The sequence below is a fragment of the Colobus angolensis genome, unplaced genomic scaffold (genome assembly GCF_000951035.1).
Source record: "Colobus angolensis palliatus isolate OR3802 unplaced genomic scaffold, Cang.pa_1.0 Scaffold9, whole genome shotgun sequence".
Taxonomy (NCBI): domain Eukaryota; kingdom Metazoa; phylum Chordata; class Mammalia; order Primates; family Cercopithecidae; genus Colobus; species Colobus angolensis.
This window is the reverse complement of record NW_012122931.1, coordinates 3,203,163-3,223,106: the sequence shown is the minus strand read 5'-3', so window position 1 is coordinate 3,223,106 and position 19,944 is coordinate 3,203,163. Positions and strand designations below refer to the sequence as shown.

At 50.0% G+C, this 19,944-nt stretch overlaps 1 protein-coding gene across 1 annotated transcript in view; it reads left to right on the top strand.

Annotated features, from left to right (window-relative positions):
* The window catches only part of PRRC2B (proline-rich coiled-coil 2B), a 72,182-nt gene that overhangs the window by 29,363 nt on the left and 22,875 nt on the right, over positions 1-19,944 (top strand). The window contains exons 10-15 of the mRNA XM_011931185.1: positions 711-903; positions 6,960-7,278; positions 9,764-9,954; positions 13,253-13,448; positions 16,131-16,347; positions 17,077-19,149. Coding sequence (XP_011786575.1) covers positions 711-903; positions 6,960-7,278; positions 9,764-9,954; positions 13,253-13,448; positions 16,131-16,347; positions 17,077-19,149 — 3,189 coding nt within the window. The remainder of the gene's footprint in view (positions 1-710; positions 904-6,959; positions 7,279-9,763; positions 9,955-13,252; positions 13,449-16,130; positions 16,348-17,076; positions 19,150-19,944) is intronic.

The window sequence follows — 19,944 nt, the reverse complement described above, 5'->3', positions numbered from 1 at the left end:
GCCTCCCAAAGTGCTGGGATTACAGACTTGAACCACTGCGCCCGGCCAACGTGTTTTTATTATTTTCTCTCTGGGTTGGGATCTTGCTCTGTTGCCCAGGCTGGAGTGTAGTGCCGCGATTTTGGCTCACTGCAACCTTCACCTCCAGGGTTCAAGCACTTCTCCCACCTCAGCCTCAAGTAGCTGGAATTACAGGTGCCTGCTACCACACCTGGCTAATTGTTGTATTTTTAGTAGAGACTTGGTTTTACCATGTTGGCCTGCCTGGCCTGAAACTCCTGACCTCAAGTGATCGGCCTGCCTCAGCCTCCCAAAGTGCTAGGATTACAGGCGTGAGCCACTGCGCCCAGGCCCTCTTGTAATGTTTTAAGAAAGTTGACGAATTTGTGGTGCACTGTATCCAAAGCCCAGGGCCGTCCTGGGCCACATGTGGTTGGACAAGCTTGCTTTAAAGTGAGGGTCATGAGGACTTTTTTTGCATCAGTGAAATAGTGTGACACATCCTACCTGGGGCTCTGTTTATGAGAGTGACTTGATAAATGGTGGTGCTGAATTGTGGAATTCACATGGAAGTGGTGGGAGTGGTGGTCCATTCTAATGAAGGAAATGATATGGACAACTGACTGTGGAATTCCCAAGGCCTCTGACCAGTGACATCAGACATGCTTGGCCTGACTGCAAAAATTAACATTAAATGTGGTTTGTCCTAGGAACAGTTGGGACCCTAGGAGGCAGCGGCAGTTGTCAATGAGCTCTGCAGACAGTGCGGACGCTAAGCGGACTCAAGAGGAAGGGAAGGACTGGGCTGAAGCAGTGGGTGCGTCCCGTGTCGTCCGAAAGGCGCCAGACCCTCAGCCACCGTCCAGGAAGCTTCATGGCTGGACACCAGGCCCTGACTACCAGGTACCAAGGGCCCTTGGCTGTCCTGTGTATTTGTACTTCATTGAGTTCAGTGGCTGGGTTTCTGAAAAGTCCTAAGTGGGCATTTCTTTTTCATTTTTATATTTCTTCTTTTTTTTAAAGTATTTTTTTCGTAGAGACAGGGTCTCACTGTGTTGCCCAGGCTAGTCTTAAACTCCAGCTCAAGTGATGCCAAAGTGCTAGGATTATAGGTGTGAGCCACCATGCCCTGCTGTTTTTACTTTTTTTGAGAAAAGGCCTTGCTCTATCCTTCACCTCCCACCCTCAAGTGATCCTCCCATCTCAGCCTCTTGAGTAGCTGGGAATACCAGTGTGCCGCCACATCTGGCTCATTTCATTAATTTTTTTGGTAGAGACGAGGTCTTACTGTGTTGCCCAGGCTGGTCTTGTGCTCCTGGGCTTAAGAGATCCTCCTATCTCAGCCTCCCAGTGTGCTGAGATTATAGGCATGAGCCACTGCGTTTGTCCTCTCGTTTTAATTAAAATAAAAAATAAAAAACAGCCGGGCATGGTGGCTCACACACTTTGCAAGGCTGAGGCAGAGGGATTGCTTGAGAGACCAGGAGTTCAAGACCATTCTGGCCAAGACAGCAAAACCCTATCTCCAAAAAAAAAAACAGCCAAAAAAATAATTAAAACAGCCTCAAAGTGATAGAAAACTTGGAAGTACAATACCAACGATATTTTTTCTAAACTGATTGAACAGTAGGTTGACAACCTGATGAGACTGTGTACACTGTGGTGCTTATTTCCTACCAAGATGGGGGACATTCCACCCAGGTAACCACAATGAGTTCCAGGAAATTAGCCTTGATAATTGATTGCCATTTAATCTGCAGACCCCATTCAGCTTTTACCAGTTGTCCCATTAATGTCCTTACTTGAAATAATCCAGTTCAGAATCACACACCTCTGCCCTTCGGTGTGGATCCGTTCCTCAGCCTTTCCTTCACTTTCATGACTTTGAGGCTTTGGAAGATTACAAGTCAGTGGAGTGCCCCTCAAATTGGGTTTATTATCATCTTTCTTGTGAAGAAGTCCAAGATTTCCATCCTTGGCAGGAATCTTCAGGCATGACCTGACTTTTCTCATTTCATCCCACCAAGGCAACCACGACTTCACCCCGTCCCCCTCTGGCTACATGCGCTTTGGTCTCTTGATTAACGGGGTGCATGCCAGGTTTCATGCTGTAGTGTTATTCTTTTCCCTATTGTAGTTGATAATAATTTTTTTGGGAGAAACTGAGTCTGGACATCTCGTTTTTAATTAAGCTTTCAGTTTATTCATGTATTTACATCAGTGGGTGGTAATCTGCTGCTCTTACCCGGTTGGCCATTGGGAGTTCCTTCAGGCCAGTGCATGTCATTTTTACCTATTCTCCATCCTTTTTGGAGTCCTCCCTTCATCTTTCCTGGATGCATGACCTGTCTTGTCCTGGATCAGCTCTTTCTCCATGAAGTCCTAATTCCTTTTAGTGAAGGATGGTATTTAGAAACCAGTGTCTGAGCCCCAGCAGTCTCCTTGCTGCTGGGGTGTCACTGCTCCTGGGCCTCCTCAGCAGAGGTGTATGTGTGTGCACAAATACACACATTCATACCTGTATTATTTCTATATCTGTCCATCTTGGAAACTGTGTTCTCCTCGATACCTCCAGTTCCACAAACTTCACTCCACTTCCTCCCAGCGCATGTTTGCACCTCCTTTCTCTCACAGTGAGAATCTGTCTCCCATCATCCCTCATATTTATACTCACTTGGTCAGTCTCCCTGTGTGTGACCAATCTCATTTCTGCTGCCACACTCTCCCTTGCACAGGTGCCCTCCTTGCCCACTCAGATGTTATTGTCCCCACTCCTGGATACCCTGAATGTCCCTGCTGGGTCAACTCTGCCTGTGAATGTCCCCCTCATCTAGCTTGGGCTCCAGCCCCATACCTCCATGTGTATGCCCTCCTCCCCTTGCCTGTGCTCTAACCATTTGGAGTGCAGTGAGCCGCGAGGACTCCCCGGCACCAGGCACCTGACTCGCATTACCACACCTAATGACTCTGGGACTGGACTGTTGAGTGGGAGGGCTGGGGAAGGGGGAGTCATGACTTTGAATACACTTGGTAAAACCTCCTATTTTCAATGCTCTTTGTGTTTTTTTTTTTTTTTTTTTTTTTTTGAGACGGAGTCTCGCTTTGTCGCCTGGGCTGGAGTGCAGTGGCCGGATCTCAGCTCACTGCAAGCTCCGCCTCCCGGGTTTAGGCCATTCTCCTGCCTCAGCCTCCCGAGTAGCTGGGACTACAGGCGCCCGCCACCTCGCCCGGCTAGTTTTTTGTATGTTTTAGTAGAGATGAGGTTTCACTGTGTTAGCCAGGATGGTCTCGATCTCCTGACCTCGTGATCCGCCCGTCTCGGCCTCCCAAAGTGCTGGGATTACAGGCTTGAGCCACCGCGCCCGGCCGTTATTTATTTATTATTACTTGTTTTTGGAGATGGAGTCTCACTCTGTCACCAGGCTGGAGTGCAGTGGTGCAATCTTGGCTCACTGCAACCTCTGCCTCCTGGGTTCAAGCGTTTCTCCTGCCTCAGCCACCTGAGTAGCTGAGACTACAGGCATGCACCGCCATGCCTGACTAACTTTTGTATTTTTAGTAGAGACGGGGTTTTGCCATGTTGGCCAGGCTGGTCTCGAACTCCTGATCCGCCCACCTCGGCCTCCCAAAGCGCTGAGATGACAGGCGTGAGCCAGCGCGCCGGCCTGCTCTTCGCTATTGAAAGGGCTCCTATTCCACATTCTTATGAAATGAAAATGCCCCTTAGCTGCAGTCTTCTTGTTGAATAGTTATTATCTGCCAGGCACATACATATGTGCTGGGTACAAGAGACACAGAAGTGAAACAAAATAGACACAATGCCACTGCTCTTGGAAATTATTCTGCAGTTAATGCACATTTTCATTCACATGTTGAGGTTGCTCAGTATTCCTTTTTTTTCCTTTTCACCAGTTAGGAAGTAGTACTGATCAGTATTCAAAAGGTTTCACTTTAACCTACTCATGACAGCACTGTAAATTAACTGAACATCAACACTGATGAAATCTACGTACTAAATTTATGTATCCAAGGCATCTTCTGACCAAATTTCGAGTTTCCTTTCCTTTCCTTTCCTTTTCTCTTTCCTTTTCTTTTCTCTTTTCTTTTTTCTTTTTTGAGACAGAGCCTGACTCTGTCATCCATGCTGGAGTGCAGTAGTGTGCTCTTGGCTCGTTGCAACCTCTGCCTTCCAGGTTCAAGCAGCCCTTCTGCCTCAGCCTCCCACGTAGCTGAGATTATAGGCGTGTGCCACCACACCCAGCTAATTTTTGTATTTTTAGTAGAAATGGGGTTTCACCATGTTGCCTAGGCTGGTCTTGAACTCCTGACCTCAGGTGATCCACCCACCTCAGCCTCCCAAAGTACTAGGATTAAAAGCGTGAGCCAATGCACCCGGCCTCTTCTGACCAAATTTTTAAAAAAATGGTCTGAATTTGCCTAGCCGCGGTGGCTCACACCTGTAATCCCAGCACTTTGGGAGCCCAAGGCAGGTGGATCACGAGGTCAGAAGTTCTAGACCGGCCTGACAAACATTGTGAAACCCCATCTCTACTAAAAATACAAAAATTAGCCGGGTGTGGTGCGGCGCGCCTGTATTCCCAGCTGCTCAGGAGGCTGAGGCAGGAGAATCTTGAATCCAGGAAGCAGAGGTTGCAGTGAGCCGAGATTGCGCCACTGCACTCCAGCCTGGGCGACAGAGTGAGACTCTGTCTTTTGAAAAAAGAAAAAAAAAAAAAAAAGACCAGGCGCGGTGGCTCACGCCTGTAATCCCAGAACTTTGGGAGGCCGAGACGGGCAGATCACGAGGTCAGGAGATGGAGACCATCCTGGTTAATACGGTGAAACCCCGTCTCTACTAAAAATACAAAAAAACTAGCCAGGCGTAGTGGTGGGCACCTGTAGTCCTAGCTATTCAGGAGGCTGAGGCAGGAGAATGGTGTAAACCCGGGAGGCGGAGCTTGCAGTGAGCCGAGATGGCGCCACCGCACTCCAACCTGGGCGACTGAGCAAGACTGTATCTCAAAAAAGAAAAAAAAAATACGTCTCAGTTCAAATTACTTTGCAGAACATTTAGTCTATAAAATGATCACTAATTTCAGGGCTGTTTAGGAAGGCACGTCAAAGATCTTGACGGTGTACCTGTGCCCTCTGAGTCTATTATTTCCTTTCCAGGAAATTAAGGAAGTAATCAGGGCTAGGTGTGAAGGCTATGTGCAGTGGTGTATTGAATCCCATGGGATAAAGGCAGCTAGGCAGATTTTGGTATGAGCCATGAACTGATCAATACACAGCCATTAGAAAGGTATGGATGCTCCCGTTCGATGGCAAAGTGAAAGGAAACTGCATGCTTCGGCTCTGATGATGATATATAAAATGTACCTTCATGCTTCTAAGTTGGAAGTTTATAATCTTATGATTACAGTACTTATCTCTGGCTTATGAGAAGTTAATTTTTAGGAAACTCCTTGACTACAGTAAATTTGTTGTATATTTCTTTTACCGAAGTATAACTCACCTACAAGAAAAGGCCTAGATCCTGTTTCTTTGGTTTGATTTTTGACAGCTGTATACATTTATGTTAACTAGCATTCAAAACAGGAAGTCCTGTCTTTTTCTGATAGTCAGATTTCATTAGAATTTCAGTGGCCGGAGCTCAGGTGACAGCTGTCCATCATTTGTGCCGTTGCCAGGTCTGCGTGCTGCTTGACCCCTGCAGACCAGTGCGAAAGGGCCCCAGTGTCGAGCTTTTCACTCTGCGTCTTTGGCACTCTTGTTGTCTAGTAACTGGCAACCAGCAAGAAACTCAGAAATGGACAAATATCCAAAAGAGATTTTTTTAGGCATGCCTTTTTTTTTTTTTTTTTTTGATGGAGTCTAGCCCTATCCCCTGGCTGGAGTGCAGTGGTGTGATCTCGTCTTACTGCAGCCTCCTGGGTTCAAGTGATCCTTCCTGCCTCAGCCCAGTAGCTGGGACCATAAGCATGTGCCCATGCCCAACGAATTTTCCTAATTTTTTTTTGGGGGGGTATATATGGGGTCTCACCATATTGCCCAGGCTGGTCTTGAGCTCCTAGGCTCGTCCAGTCCCCCACGTCGGCCCCCCAAAGTGTAGGAATTACAGGCATGAGCTACCGCACCTGGCTAGATATGCTTTTTTTTTTGAGAGATGGAGTCACCCTCTGTTGCCCAGGCTGGAGTGCAGTGGCATGATCTCAGCTAACTGCAACTTCTACTTCCCAGGTTCAAGCGATTCTCCTGCCTCAGTTTCCCAAGTAGCTGGGACTGCAGGTGCACGCCACCATGCCTAGCTAATTTTTGTATTTTTAATAGGGATGGTGTTTCATCATGGTGGCCAGAATGGTCTTGAACTCCTGACCTCAGGTGATCCACCTGCCTTGGCCTCCCAAAGTGCTGGGATTACAGGCGTGAGCCACTGTGCCCTGCTGACATGCTTCAGTGTCTGACAGCTTTATGTCTGACAGTGAATTTCATTTTGCCAGGGCTCTTTCTACCCAGGGATTTATGTATTTTTGTGCGGACAGGAGTAGCAGTTTCGTGACCCAGGAATGATCAGTGTGTGGCTTCCTGTTCTGGTTTTTAGCCATGGAGGCCCTTAGCTTGCATGCCCATCAGCAGTGGTGAGAGTGTTTCCCACGTGTGGGTCGCATATTGCTTTGCAAACGTGGTTTTCACCTTCACGATCCTAAGAGCTTCCTTTGTTGTCCCCATTTGAAAAACAAGGAAGTGAGGTGTGGAGAGTTGGCACTTGGCCTAAACCACATTCTACATACAGCAGAGGCCAGAGCAGGATTCAAACCCAGCTCTGTCTGCCGCACGCCTGTGCTACCCCTTGAAGGTGCTTGAGGATCTTGGGAGGAGAACTGATCCCAAAGTGGGAATGGTCCCTGTATCCCGGGTCCACGACCCACCGCCTTATCTCGGAGACGTTCTCTTGGCAGAAGTCCTCAATGGGCAGCATGTTCCGGCAACAGTCCATTGAGGACAAGGAGGACAAGCCCCCACCGAGGCAGAAGTTCATTCAGTCAGAGATGTCCGAGGCGGTGGAGCGAGCCCGAAAGCGCCGGGAAGAAGAGGAACGCCGAGCCCGGGAAGAGAGGCTGGCCGCCTGTGCTGTCAAACTCAAGCAGCTGGACCAGAAGTGTAAGCAGCAGGCACGAAAGGCAGGTGAAGCCCGGAAGCAGGCCGAGAAGGAAGTGCCCCGGTCTCCAAGTGCTGAGAAGGCATCTCCCCAGGAAAACGGCCCTGCTCTCCACAAAGGTAAGAGCGGGGCCCTCTTCCCACCAACTGGAAACTCTGGCCTGTTGTCATTGGCTTGTTACTTGCAACTGCCTTCCTTCTTAGCTAGCAGAACCTGTGGCTTACAACGAGATTGTATAGGGAAGCATTGGTTATTAAGAGCATAGGCCTGGGTCAAATGCCTGGGTTCTGATCCTGTTTGAACTTCTTTTTTATAATTTCAACTTTTACTTTAGTGTCAGGGGGTACATTGTGTGATGCTGAGGTTTGGGGTATGAATGATCCTGTCACCCAGGTAGTGAGCATAGTACCCAACAGGTAGTTTTTCAGCCCTTTTTCCTTCTCCCTCTGAACTTGTTTAACTGGTGAGCACCTCACCTCTCTGAAGCCTGTTTCTTCATCTTCATACGTACCTGCCAGCATGCGGAGGGGTATACAGCACGCTCGTTTCTGGGACATTGAAACCATGCATCTACTCACTGATGATGCTCATCATTGTCACTATTATCATCACTATCCCTGCCCAACCAAAGACACACATGCTCCAGGACTTTAATAAAACCACAGATCCTTTAATACGGAATAAAAATAAGCCCACCTGCTTGGTAGAATACAGTTTTTCCTGGTGTTGATTCTAAAAGGAATGGATCACATGGCCCTATTTTTTTTTTTTTTCTGAGACGGAGTCTCTTTCTGTCACCCAGGCTGGAGTGGCACGATCTCTGCTTACTGCAACCTCCGCCTGCCAGGTTCAAGCGATTCTCCCAGCTCAGCCTCCCGAGCTGCTGGGATTACAGGCGCCCGCCACCATGCCCAGCTAATTCTTGTATTTTTAGTAGAGACAGGGTTTCACCATGTTGGCCAGGCTGGTTTGGAGCTCCTGGCCTCAAGTGATCCACCTGGCTCGGCCTCCCAAAATGCTGAGATTACAGGCATGAGCCTGTAATAGGGCCAGGCAGCATGGCCCTATTTAAGAGTGATAAGCAGTGCTCTGTAATGCAGAATGTCTCTTGTAGCAATTTTAAAGAATATAATCAGCTGTTTTCTTTGTAATTTTCTTAAATATACTCAGATCAGCTCTTGTTAGGAAACAAGGGGATGTTTGAGGCTCTGCAAGCTTTTCAGGTTAGAGAGCCCTAGCGCCCTTCTGGCCAGGGAACTCATCTCTAGTTTTCCTTCTACCCTCCTTTCATTAAAGGTTAAGTGAGGACTGTGCCAGTCTTACAGGGAAGTTGCACCGAGCATTTTCTGCATTTTCTGCACTGAGCATTTTCTGCAAACAGGCACTGTGTTCAGTATATTATTGTAATTAATTTAATTCTCACAGAAGCGCTTGGTGAACACATGGTAGTTATTCTTATTTGCAGATGAAGAAATGGCCAGGGAGAGCCTGAAAAATGTGCCCAGGTCACACAGCCTTTCTCTTGTTTTTGTTTTTTTTCCTTTTTTAAAAAATTGTTTTTTCTTTTGTATCCTTGCCAGCAGGAAGCCATACACAATATTTCCATATGTTGAGTTCCTGCTGTTCAGATATGGGCTGTCACTGAGTTCGTGGCTGTTCTCTGTCAGTCCTTTTTTTTTTTGGGGGGGGAGATGATGGAGTCTTGCTCTGCCACCCAGGCTGGAGTGCAATGGTGCAATCTCACTGCAACCTCTGCCTCCTGGGTTCAAACGATTCTCCCACCTCAGCCTCCCATATAGCTAGGATTACAGGCGTATGCCACTATGCCCGGCTACTTTTTGTACTTTCTTTTTTTCTTTTGAGAAGAAGTCTCACTCTGTCGCCCAGGCTGGAGTGCAGTGGCGCGATCTCAGCTCACTGCAAGCTCTGCCTCCTGGGTTCACGCCATTCTCCTGCCTCAGCCTCCTAAGTAGCTGGAACTACAGGTGCCCGCCACCACGCCTGGCTGATTTTTTGTATTTTTAGTAGAGGCAGGGTTTCACCATGTTAGCCAGGAGGTTTTCTATCTCCTGACCTCGTAATTCACCCACCTTGGCCTCCCAAAGTGTTGGGATTACAGGCGTGAGCCACTGTGCCCGGCCAATTTTTGTACTTTCAATGGAGATGGAGTTTCACCATGTTGGCCAGGCTGGTCTTGAACTCCTGACCTCAAGTGATCCACCCGCCTCAGCCTCCCAAAGTGCTAGGATCACAGCTGTGAGCCACCGTGCCTGGCCTTATTAGTCCTTTTTAATAAAACGTCTTCCACCTGAAATCAGATCTTGGCTCTGCCACTGACTGTGTGACCCTGGACATTATCTAACCTCTTGATCCTTAGTGTCCTAGTCTGTAAGGTGACAACAAGTGGAGCCTCCTCACGTGTGTTGTGGGGAGTCCCTGAGCTCATGCACGTGGTACGTTCAGTGTAGGCCCAGGGTTCAGGGACGTGACTGTTCTAGCAATAGAGCGTACGTGCCAACAGGAAGAAGTACTTGCTTGTAAACACTTGGTTGGTTGAGCTTCTGTGAGCTCACTGTGTTATTTCTCTGCTGGTATATTCTCTAGGCTCCCCAGAATTCCCTGCCCAAGAGACCCCCACCACGTTCCCAGAAGAGGCACCCACAGCGTCCCCAGCAGTGGCACAGAGCAGCAGCAGTGAGGAAGAGGCCAGAGAGGCTGGGTCCCCTGCTCAGGAGTTCAAGTATCAGAAGTCCCTTCCTCCCCGATTCCAGCGCCAGCAGCAGCAACAACAGCAGGTAAACAGATGAGATGGTAAAAGCCTGTGATAAACAGGCCTGAGTGCCGAGTAGATACTTCCCGTCACCATCCCCATGCCCACCTCCAACTTAGAAGAAGTCCAGAATACCCCTTATGTGCCCCCAAGACCAGTGGGGAACCTCAGGAGTTGTACCTCAAAACTTACTGACCTTGGTAGATCAGCCCCTGGCCATTATTTATTTCTCCAAGTGGTGGAGGTCCCTGGGAATGAATGTAGCCCTTGTGGTTTACTGACCTTGTTTTCTGATATTGGTAAGGAACCTATTTAGTGCTGTGTGCAGTGAGCTCCATTTTTCTAGTGTGCGGGCTGGTTGTTTTATTTCCGAGCAGTGCACCTTGGACATTCCTTAGAGGACAGTGTGTCCCGCCCTGGGATCCTCCTAAGGTGTCAGGGAAGCCCGTGAGCTGTTTCAAGACCTGCCAGAGAGAGGCATGTCACCTTTGGGTTACGGACATAGGTTTGCAGGTTTCAAGTTGGACAGCTCCCTTCCCGATGTTGCTGCTGAACTAGTTGTGCATGGCCTTGGAGGGGTCAGTTACACCCCTCTCACCTATATTTCTTCATGTGTAAACCAGGAAGAATGAATACCTGCCTTTCAGCATGGCAGAGCGTTTCATGCCGTAACACCTATAAACTGGTTTATCGGTGTCACCGTTATTGACTTTTTATAAACTTTATTTTTTAATAAATTTTAAAAGGGACCTACTTTTTGTCGTAAAGATCATGTGGATAATGGTTGTAATTCCACAAATGTCTCCTGAAGCACTCATCAGCAATCGTGCCTACTAGAGCAGTAATAAGTAAAAGAACACAATAGTCAATACTGAGGAATAGTGCATTTTGTTGGGAAACTGAGGTGATACATAGACATTACTTAGTGCACACCAAACAGCAAGGTGTGCAGTAAATTATTACTAATATTAGCCGAAAATATTTCAAAACGTGTGTGCTGTGGAGAAACAAACCAAGGACTTAAGGCTTTTCCCAGTATCTCACTTAATTACCTTTAAACTTTTCTGCTCAGCCTCTTCTCTCCTCTGGGCCCCTGGGAGCATTCCAGGGACTGCCTTTAATGTGATTTTAGAGCATGGGAGTGTAGGCGAGCACTGCACAGTTACTCATGTTCGTGGGTTATAGAATTACTGATGGGGGAGAGCTCTGGAATTACTTGTGCCAAACCTAGCAGTGACAGTTGCGCTAGGTAACTCCTTGGGGTGTGTAGGGAAGTGATGGGTAAGTCCTTCCTTAAGAATAGAAGGAAATGGCCGGGCGCGGTGGCTCAAGCCTGTAATCCCAGCACTTTGGGAGGCCGAGATGGGTGGATCACGAGGTCAGGAGATCGAGACCATCCTGGCTAACACGGTGAAACCCCGTCTCTACTAAAAAGTACAAAAAACTAGCCGGGCGAGGTGGCGGGCGCCTGTAGTCCCAGCTACTCGGGAGGCTGAGGCAGGAGAATGGCGTAAACCCGGGAGGCGGAGCTTGCAGTGAGCCGAGATCGTGCCACTGCACTCCAGCCTGGGCGACAGAGCTAGACTCCGTCTCCAAAAAAAAAAAAAAAAAGAATAGAAGGAATTGCCAGGCGCGGTGGCCCACGTCTATAATCCCAGCACTTTGGGAGGCCGAGGCAGACGGATCACCTGAGGTCAGGAGTTCGAGACCAGCCTGACCAACATGGTGAAACGTCATCTCTACTAAAAATACAAAAAGTAGCCAGACGTGGTGCTGTGCGCCTGTAATCCGCTACTCAGAAGGCTGAGGCAGGAGAATCGCTTGAACCTGGGAGGTTGGAGGTTGCAGTGAGCCGAGATCGCACCACTGCACTCCAGGCTGGGTGACAGAGCGAGACTCCATCTCAAAAAAGGGAAGTCTGAAAGCACAGGGCAGCCTGTCTAGTCATAATCGCTGGAAACCTAGGGTGTAGACAGGAAGAGGAGCTGGGAGATGGAGGCCCACAGCCTTCTCTATGGACTGGGAGAGTGAATGACTCAAGTCTCTTGATTGATGACCTGTATTTATTGAGTGCTCTTAATAGGCACTGGGAGCACCAACAGAACCGTCCAGGGAGTCAGCTCAGGATGTGCTGTAGACTGCCAGGCGGCCGCCTTTTTGTTTTTGGAATGGAAGGATGTGTGCTGGAGGCTGCTTGGGCGTCCTCAGAGTGTGAGGCAGCAGTGAGTCCTGCCTCAAGGCCAATTCAGGGTTCCTTTAGGAATTAGCACCTGGGGTCAGTGATGGGATAGAGCAGGGTCTGAAATGAACCCTTTTGAGTCAGGCAAGAGCCTTGATTTTGAATAGTTGACTGATACTTTCTGTTTACCCATTTGTGCAAATGTTCTGTATCCCGAGTGTGGTGCTGTGGGCAAGGGTGCACAGGGAGTCTCTTTGGGTTCGGTGAGGGTTACCAGCAGTCCAAACCATCAACTGCTGTGAGTGCAACAAAGGAGCACTGGCCGTTCCATGGGAGCAGAGAACCAGGGACCTGGTCTCGTCTGGGCGTAACGACAGGCTTCCTAGCGGTTGTGTTGAAGCTGGAAACCTGGATTTAGGGATGGAGGGAAGAGGCGCTTACCTAGGGGCCCCAGTGTGTTCCCATGGCCTGAAGTGGTGGCGGGGATATATGGAGCAGAAAGCAGAGGGCCAGTCGTGCAAGGCAAAGCTAGGGAGGCAGACTGGGCAAAGTCACATGGGACCCAACTCTCACCCTAACCCCGTAGGTCACGAGTAGCCTCGTAGGATTTAGGCTGTCGGGTGGAGAGTGGTGGAGAACCACTGAAGGCTCTTTTGAGCTGGGGTCGACCTATTGGGCATGGGGTGTCTGTGTGAAAAGATCACCCTAGTCGAGGATGGAAAATGGATTGAAGAGGCCAGGAGGGAGCAGGGAAGGGATGCTGGTGTATTATTTAACCTCAGGTGGTAGCTGCAAACAAGGAGAGAAGTGGCCAGCGTTCAGACATTCTGTGGGAGGCTGCTGGTGGATTCCAGGAGTATCTGATCGAAGTGAAAACCTAGCCTGTCTCGTGTACCACAGGCGCAGATGGGCCTCCATTGTGATAACGGCTTGGCTGTCCACCAGCCTTGGACAGGGACCTGAGCTTGCAAGCTGTAACACACTGGGGGCTCCCCCTCGAGCAGCTGTCCATCCCTCCCCTCCTTGGTCTTCTGTTCTAGGTGGGCTTTTTGTGCTGCCTGCTGGAAACCTGGAAGGCGTGTGTTGGGTGGTATCTCAGCCCCCTGCCACACCAGCCTGACCAAGTCTCTCTCTTTGCGGGCAGGAGCAACTGTACAAGATGCAGCACTGGCAGCCGGTATACCCCCCGCCATCCCATCCTCAGCGCACCTTTTACCCACACCACCCCCAGATGCTGGGCTTCGATCCCAGGTGGATGATGATGCCTTCCTACATGGACCCACGCATCACGCCCACTCGGACCCCAGTGGACTTCTACCCCTCCGCCCTGCATCCCTCAGGTAAGCACTGTGGTCTAATGGTCCATACCTGCATCACCCAGGGTAGCTTGGTGGTCAAGGGTGTCATCTGGAGTTAAACAGATACACTTGGATTTTGGTCTGGCTCTTTGTCATGTACACGACTGGTCTGAATTTCAAAGGACTTGCTGGCAAAGTATAGGTACAATAATAGTTCTGTCATAAAGATTTGTCGGGAAGGTCATGAAGATCGTGTATCATCAATTGCTTTAATTAATTTTAGATTTCTGCTGTGTCGTTTTGTCCTTCTCATTCCTAATGTTCTTTGTGCTGTCTCTTTTTTTCCTTGGTTAGTCTTTCCCAAGATTTGTCTAGTGCCTTTTTAAAATCAGTATTTGGGCTTCTTCATTACTGTATCTTTTTTGGGTTTTATTTTAATAATGTCTGGTTTTTCTTTTCTTAATTCCTTTAAAATATTATCATATACTTAGTTTACTAATTTCTGGCTTTTAAGATTCTCTTTGTGGTACTAATTTCTAATGTAGTTGCTCTGTGGTCAGATAATATGGTCTGTGTGTTACAGACCAGGGGTCACCAAACTTCTACAAATGACCAGATAGTCTTTTAGGCCTTGATCAACTAGTCAGTTTTGGTGTTGTAGGACGAAAACGGCCGTAAACGATAGTAAGGGAGTGAACATGGTTGTTTTTCCATAAAACGTTACTTATAAAAACCTGCAGCAGGCTGAGTTTTGTTTAATGGCTGTAGTTTGCTGACCAACGCCTGACTTAGGTTGCTTGACATTTGTTGGGTTTTCTCTGTAACCACTTCTGTGGTGATTCTTTTTTAACATTCTACATATGCCTGAGAAGACTGTATTCTCTGGTTGGAGATAGTCCATTAAGTTGAGCATGCTAATTGTGTTGTGCAAATGTCTTCATCATTGCAAGTTTTTATCCCTTTGACCAGTTACTAAAAGGTGTTTTAAAATGTCCCACTATGATTATGGATTTGTCAAATCTTCTTTGGGAGCCTGTCAATTTTTGCTGTGTCTATCTGGAGGCGTACAGGTTTAGAATTTCTGTATCTTGTTCCGCCTATCCTTACGTAGTACCCTTGTTATCATTAATAGTGCTTGCTATCTTTATTGCCTACTTTGTCTGATAGCAGTATAGTAATTCTAGTTTTTTGTTTATAAGTATTTGAAGTCTTTTGTTCCAATTTTTACAGTTAGCTTCTTTGAGTCCTTATTTTTTGGGAGTGTATCTTTGTATCTACAAGATGTGTATGGCTTCACCACTCTGAAAGTCTATGACTTTTAATTGCAAAAGTTAGTCCTTTTAGATTTATTGGGATTATTATTATTGTTAGAGACAGAATCTTGCTCTGTTGCGCAGATTGGAGTGCAGTGGTGAAATTTCAACTCACTGCAACCTCTGCCTCCTGGGTTCCAGCGATTCTCCTGCCTCAGCCTCCTGAGTAGCTGGAATTACAGGCACCTGCCACCATGCCTGGCTGATTTTTTTTTGTATTTTTAGTAGAGACGGAGTTTCACTATGTTGGCCAGGCTGGTCTCGAACTTGACTGACCTCAAGTGATCTGCCTGCCTTGGCCTCCCAAAGGGTTACAGGCATGAGCCACCACGCCCAGCCTTATTATTGGGATTATTATATTTAGATTTTCCAACTATGATATTTCATGCATTCCATTCTTATTCTTATCTTTCTATGCCTTTTCTTCTTATTCCTGCCTTTTCTTGATCCTATTCTTGTTTTACTTTTGCTTCTACATTTCATTTCTTTTTTTTTTTTTTTTTTTTTTTTCACTAGTAAAATCATTTAAAGCTACCCTCGCTCTGCCGCCCAGGCTGGAGTGCTGTGGCTGGATCTCAGCTTACTGCAAACTCCGCCTCCCGGGTTCACGCCATTCTCCTGCCTCAGCCTCCCGAGTAGCTGGGACTACAGGCGACTGCCACCTCGCCCGGCTAATTTTTTGTATTTTTTTAGTAGAGACGGGGTTTCACCGTGTTAGCCAGGATGGTCTCGATCTCCTGACCTCGTGATCCGCCCATCTCGGCCTCCCAAAGTGCTGGGATTACAGGCTTGAGCCACCGCGCCCGGCCTCTACATTTCATTTCTATATGTTAGTGGTTACATGAACATTCTAACATGCACCTTCAACTTAGCAAAGTATTTGGGGAGGTAGAAAGTCTTTGTCCCTTAAACCCCCATGAAAGTAAGCCTGTGAGTCTGAATTCCTGGGATGGGGACAGTTGTTTCCCTGCCCTGGTCCAGGCCAGACAGACCGCCAGTCTGTTCCCAGTAGTAAAGTGCATATGTCTATCTAATGTGCCTTTTGAGGATGTGGCCCTTTTGGGTCTTTGTTTTAAACAGTGTCTCAGTTGTATCTCCCTGCCCTGTATAGAAAGACTTCATCCCCTGTCCTGTGAGTGTTAAGGACCAAGCCCATATCTGACAAATGTGCTTTTCTTGCCCGCTTCCTTGGACTTCACAGGTCTTTGAACCAGGCAAGGTGCATGTGTGTGTGCCTTCAGAGGTCCTCAGGTCAGGAAAGATTAGAGCCCTGTGATGTGTAGGTGGGTGGGGTGCTGTATCCACGGGACAGTCAGGGTAACTGTTGACTTCTTTGGGCCTTTGGTTGAGCCTGAGATTGGAGCAGGGCTTTCTAAATGAGATGATGTAGATCAGTCTTTGCCTTCTTCAGGACTGATGAAGCCCATGATGCCCCAAGAGTCCCTCAGTGGGACAGGCTGTCGCTCTGAGGATCAGAACTGTGTGCCCCCACTCCAAGAAAGAAAAGTGACCCCCATCGATTCACCCCCTGTGTGGAGCCCAGAGGGCTACATGGCACTGCAGAGCAAGGGCTACCCGCTCACGCACCCGAAGTCGAGCGACACCTTGGCCATGGACATGCGTGTCAGGTGAGATGAAGCCTGGTCCTGCTGCCTTGCCACTGAAGGAAGATTCCAGGTCCGAATCGAGAGGTCCTGGGATGAGCTACCGTCCTAATTCACAGGGCCCTGGGATGAGCTACCATCCCAGGAGACACTGCCCACGGGAGACGTGCTCTTTTGAAGGGACTCCTGGTTCCTTTGGGGAAGGAGAGTGTGAGGAGGATTGCTTGAATGCTTTGTGCAAGAGGCTCTTTTCAGATGGCAAGACTTAAGGTGAAGGAGAAGTCCTGGGGTCATCAAACCCTGGGCACAGGGTAGGTGGGTGGGGGCTTTACAAGGCAGGTGGGGTCCAGAGCGTGGGTCTTGGCTCTTCTGTGGAAGTAAACAGAGTTAGCCCTGCCACCCTCGTGGCCCCAGACTCTTCACGGCCTCCCAGGCTCCAGCTTGCTCTTTGACCCGGAGGATTGCCCGGCTCCTCTGTCTCGAGGGGGCCCGCCGCGCCCACCCAGCGGCCACAACAGTCTTCACTCTCATGGACTCCAGGGGCCACCGACCAATTCATGGCCTGGCATTTCTGAGACGTGTTTAAAGATAGAGCAAATGTTGGTGCTTATGTTTTTTTTTTTTTTTCTTAACTTTCTTTTTAAAAAGTTTTTTTTTTCTTTTTTTTCTTTTTAAAACTAAGCTCTGTGTTCAGCATGGAAACCAGGAACCAGGCTCCAATCACATTGACTGATTTTTCTGGTTCCTTTTCAGGAATGAAAGCTCTTTCTCTGCCTCACTCGGAAGGGCAGGGGGCGTAAGTGCCCAGCGCGATCTCTTTGAGGAGAGAGGGGAGGAGTACTTGAGTGCTTTTGACAAGAAGGCCCAAGCAGACTTTGACAACTGTATCTCTTCTCAAAGGATAGGCCAGGAGCTTTTGTTTCCACCCCAAGAAAATGTTCAGGAAGCGGGTGCTCCTGGGGGTCACACCCAAAACCTCGGGTGTTCCCCATTGGAGCCTGACTTTGTCCCAGATGAGAAAAAGCCAGAGTGTGGCAGCTGGGATGTTAGCCACCAGCCAGAGACCGCTGACACAGCCCATGGTGTTGAGCGGGAGACACCCCGGGAGGGGACGGCCTTTAACATCTCCTGGGACAAGAACGGGAGCCCCAACAAACAGCCGTCCTCAGAACCTGAATGGACTCCTGAGCCCCGGAGCTCCAGCAGCCAGCACCCGGAGCAGACGGGCAGGACCCGGAGGTCGGGACCCATCAAGAAACCAGTCCTGAAAGCCCTCAAGGTGGAAGACAAGGAGAAGGAGCTCGAGAAGATTAAGCAGGAGCTAGGGGAGGAGAGCACCCGGCTGGCCAAGGAGAAGGAGCAGAGCCCCACAGCCGAAAAGGACGAGGACGAAGAGAATGACGCCTCTCTGGCCAACTCCTCCGCCGCCACTTTGGAGGACAAAGGCCCTGGCCATGCCACTTTTGGCCACGAGGCCACCAAATTTGAAGAGGAGGAGAAACCTGACAAGGCCTGGGAAACCAGACCCCCACGAGAGCCCAGCGATGTTCCCCCCACGAAGAGAAATAACTGGATCTTTATTGATGAGGAACAAGCCTTTGGGGTCAGAGGGCAGGCCCGGGGCCGGGGCCGTGGTTTCAGAGAGTTCACTTTTCGTGGTCGGCCTGCTGGCGGAAACGGCCTCTGCGGCGGGGGGGTCCTGGGTGCCCGCAGCATCTACTGCAGCAGCCAGCGCAGCGGCCGTGGCCGGGGCCTGCGAGAGTTTGCTCGGCCAGAGGACTGCCCCAGAGCCAAGCCCCGACGGAGAGTTGCCAGTGAGACCCATAGCGAGGGCTCAGAGTATGAAGAACTTCCCAAGCGCCGCCGGCAGAGGGGCTCCGAGAACGGGAACGAAGGCTCGCTCCTGGAGAGGGAGGAGAGCACCTTGAAGAAAGGCGACTGCAGAGATTCTTGGCGGTCCAACAAGGTGTGCTCCGAGGACCATAGTGGTCTAGATGCCAAGAGCCGAGGCCCTCGGGCCTTTGGACGAGCCCTCCCTCCCCGGCTGAGCAATTGCGGGTATGGACGGAGAACCTTCGTCTCCAAAGAGTCACCCCACTGGCAGAGCAAAAGTCCAGGCAGCCCTTGGCAGGAATATGGCCCTTCCGACACATGCGGATCCCGGCGTTCTACAGACAGAGACTATGTCCCGGATTCCTACAGACACCCTGACACGTTTGGTGGCAGGGGCTTCGAGGACAGCCGCTCAGAGGACAAGAGGTCCTTCTTCCAAGATGACCATGTGGCAGATTCTGAAAATGCAGAGAACCGGCCCTTCAGGAGAAGGCGCCCCCCACGCCAAGATAAGCCCCCTCGCTTCCGGCGCCTCCGGCAAGAGAGGGAGTCCCTGGGCCTGTGGGGACCCGAGGAGGAGCCCCACCTGCTGGCAGGTCAGTGGCCAGGCAGACCCAAACTGTGTTCTGGGGACAAGAGTGGCACTGTGGGCCGCAGGTCCCCTGAGCTCTCCTACCAGAACTCCTCCGATCACGCCAATGAGGAGTGGGAGACGGCCTCCGAAAGCAGCGACTTCAGCGAGCGGCGGGAGCGGCGGGAAGGCCCCGGGTCTGAGCCTGACTCCCAGGTAGACGGTGGCCTGTCCGGGGCCAGTTTGGGTGAGAAGAAGGAGCTGGCCAAGAGGAGCTTCTCCAGTCAGAGACCACTGGTTGACAGACAGAGCCGAAAGCTGGAGCCGGGAGGGTTTGGGGAGAAGCCCGTTAGGCCAGGTGGTGGTGACACCTCCCCTCGCTATGAGAGCCAACAGAATGGGACGCCTTTGACAGTCAAAAGGTAAAACCAGACACCATCTGGGCCCTTTTTGTTGTTGTGTTCTGTTCTCAGCAGCACTGAGTTCACGCATGCATGCCGCCGTGTGTCGGGGCTGGGGGCCTGCCCCCAGCCCGTCTGTGCGCGTCTTCATCACCTGCCCCCGCATTGCCTGTCTGCTTCTCTCGTGGTGGTGTTATTGTGGCTAGAGCCCCCCTACCTCCCCCCTCTGCAGTGGTGCTCTTGAGGCCGCTGTCCAGCACCTGGCCTGGGAGTCCAGGAATGTGTCCCTGCGTGTGTTCCTGGAGCCCCGCCGAGGGGCCGCTGCAACGAGGAGCGTTGCCTGTGCACAGTGCCAGGTGCCGGTCAGTCCACCAGAGTCCTTTACTCTGGAGTTGCTGCCAGGCAGCATCCTAGGGGGCATCACTGGCCTCGTGGCTGCATGGAAGTGGCTCTTCCCAGGTTCTGCTTCTCCACTGTGAGGAGATGTGGCCCCATGGTGGGGTTGCCACCTCAGCATGGCAGGAGCCCAGCAAGTGCAGAGGGGAGCAGGCTGCGCATGGTCTGGCGAGTACCTCTTCCACAGACAGGGGCATTTGGGTGATGACCTCTGCTCAGGGACTGGAAGAGGGTCCCCTGCATAGTCTGGGTTGACTGACTGCGCTTGGCTTGTGGCTCAGACAGGGAGGTGCAGGGGCTGCTGAGGCCTTCCCTGTCTTCAGCATACTGAGGAAGACGGCTTCACACCTCCACCCTCCTTAGAATTCAAGGCAGAGAAATTCCCAGAGGAGGAGCCACCGGGAACACTGACTCTTTCAG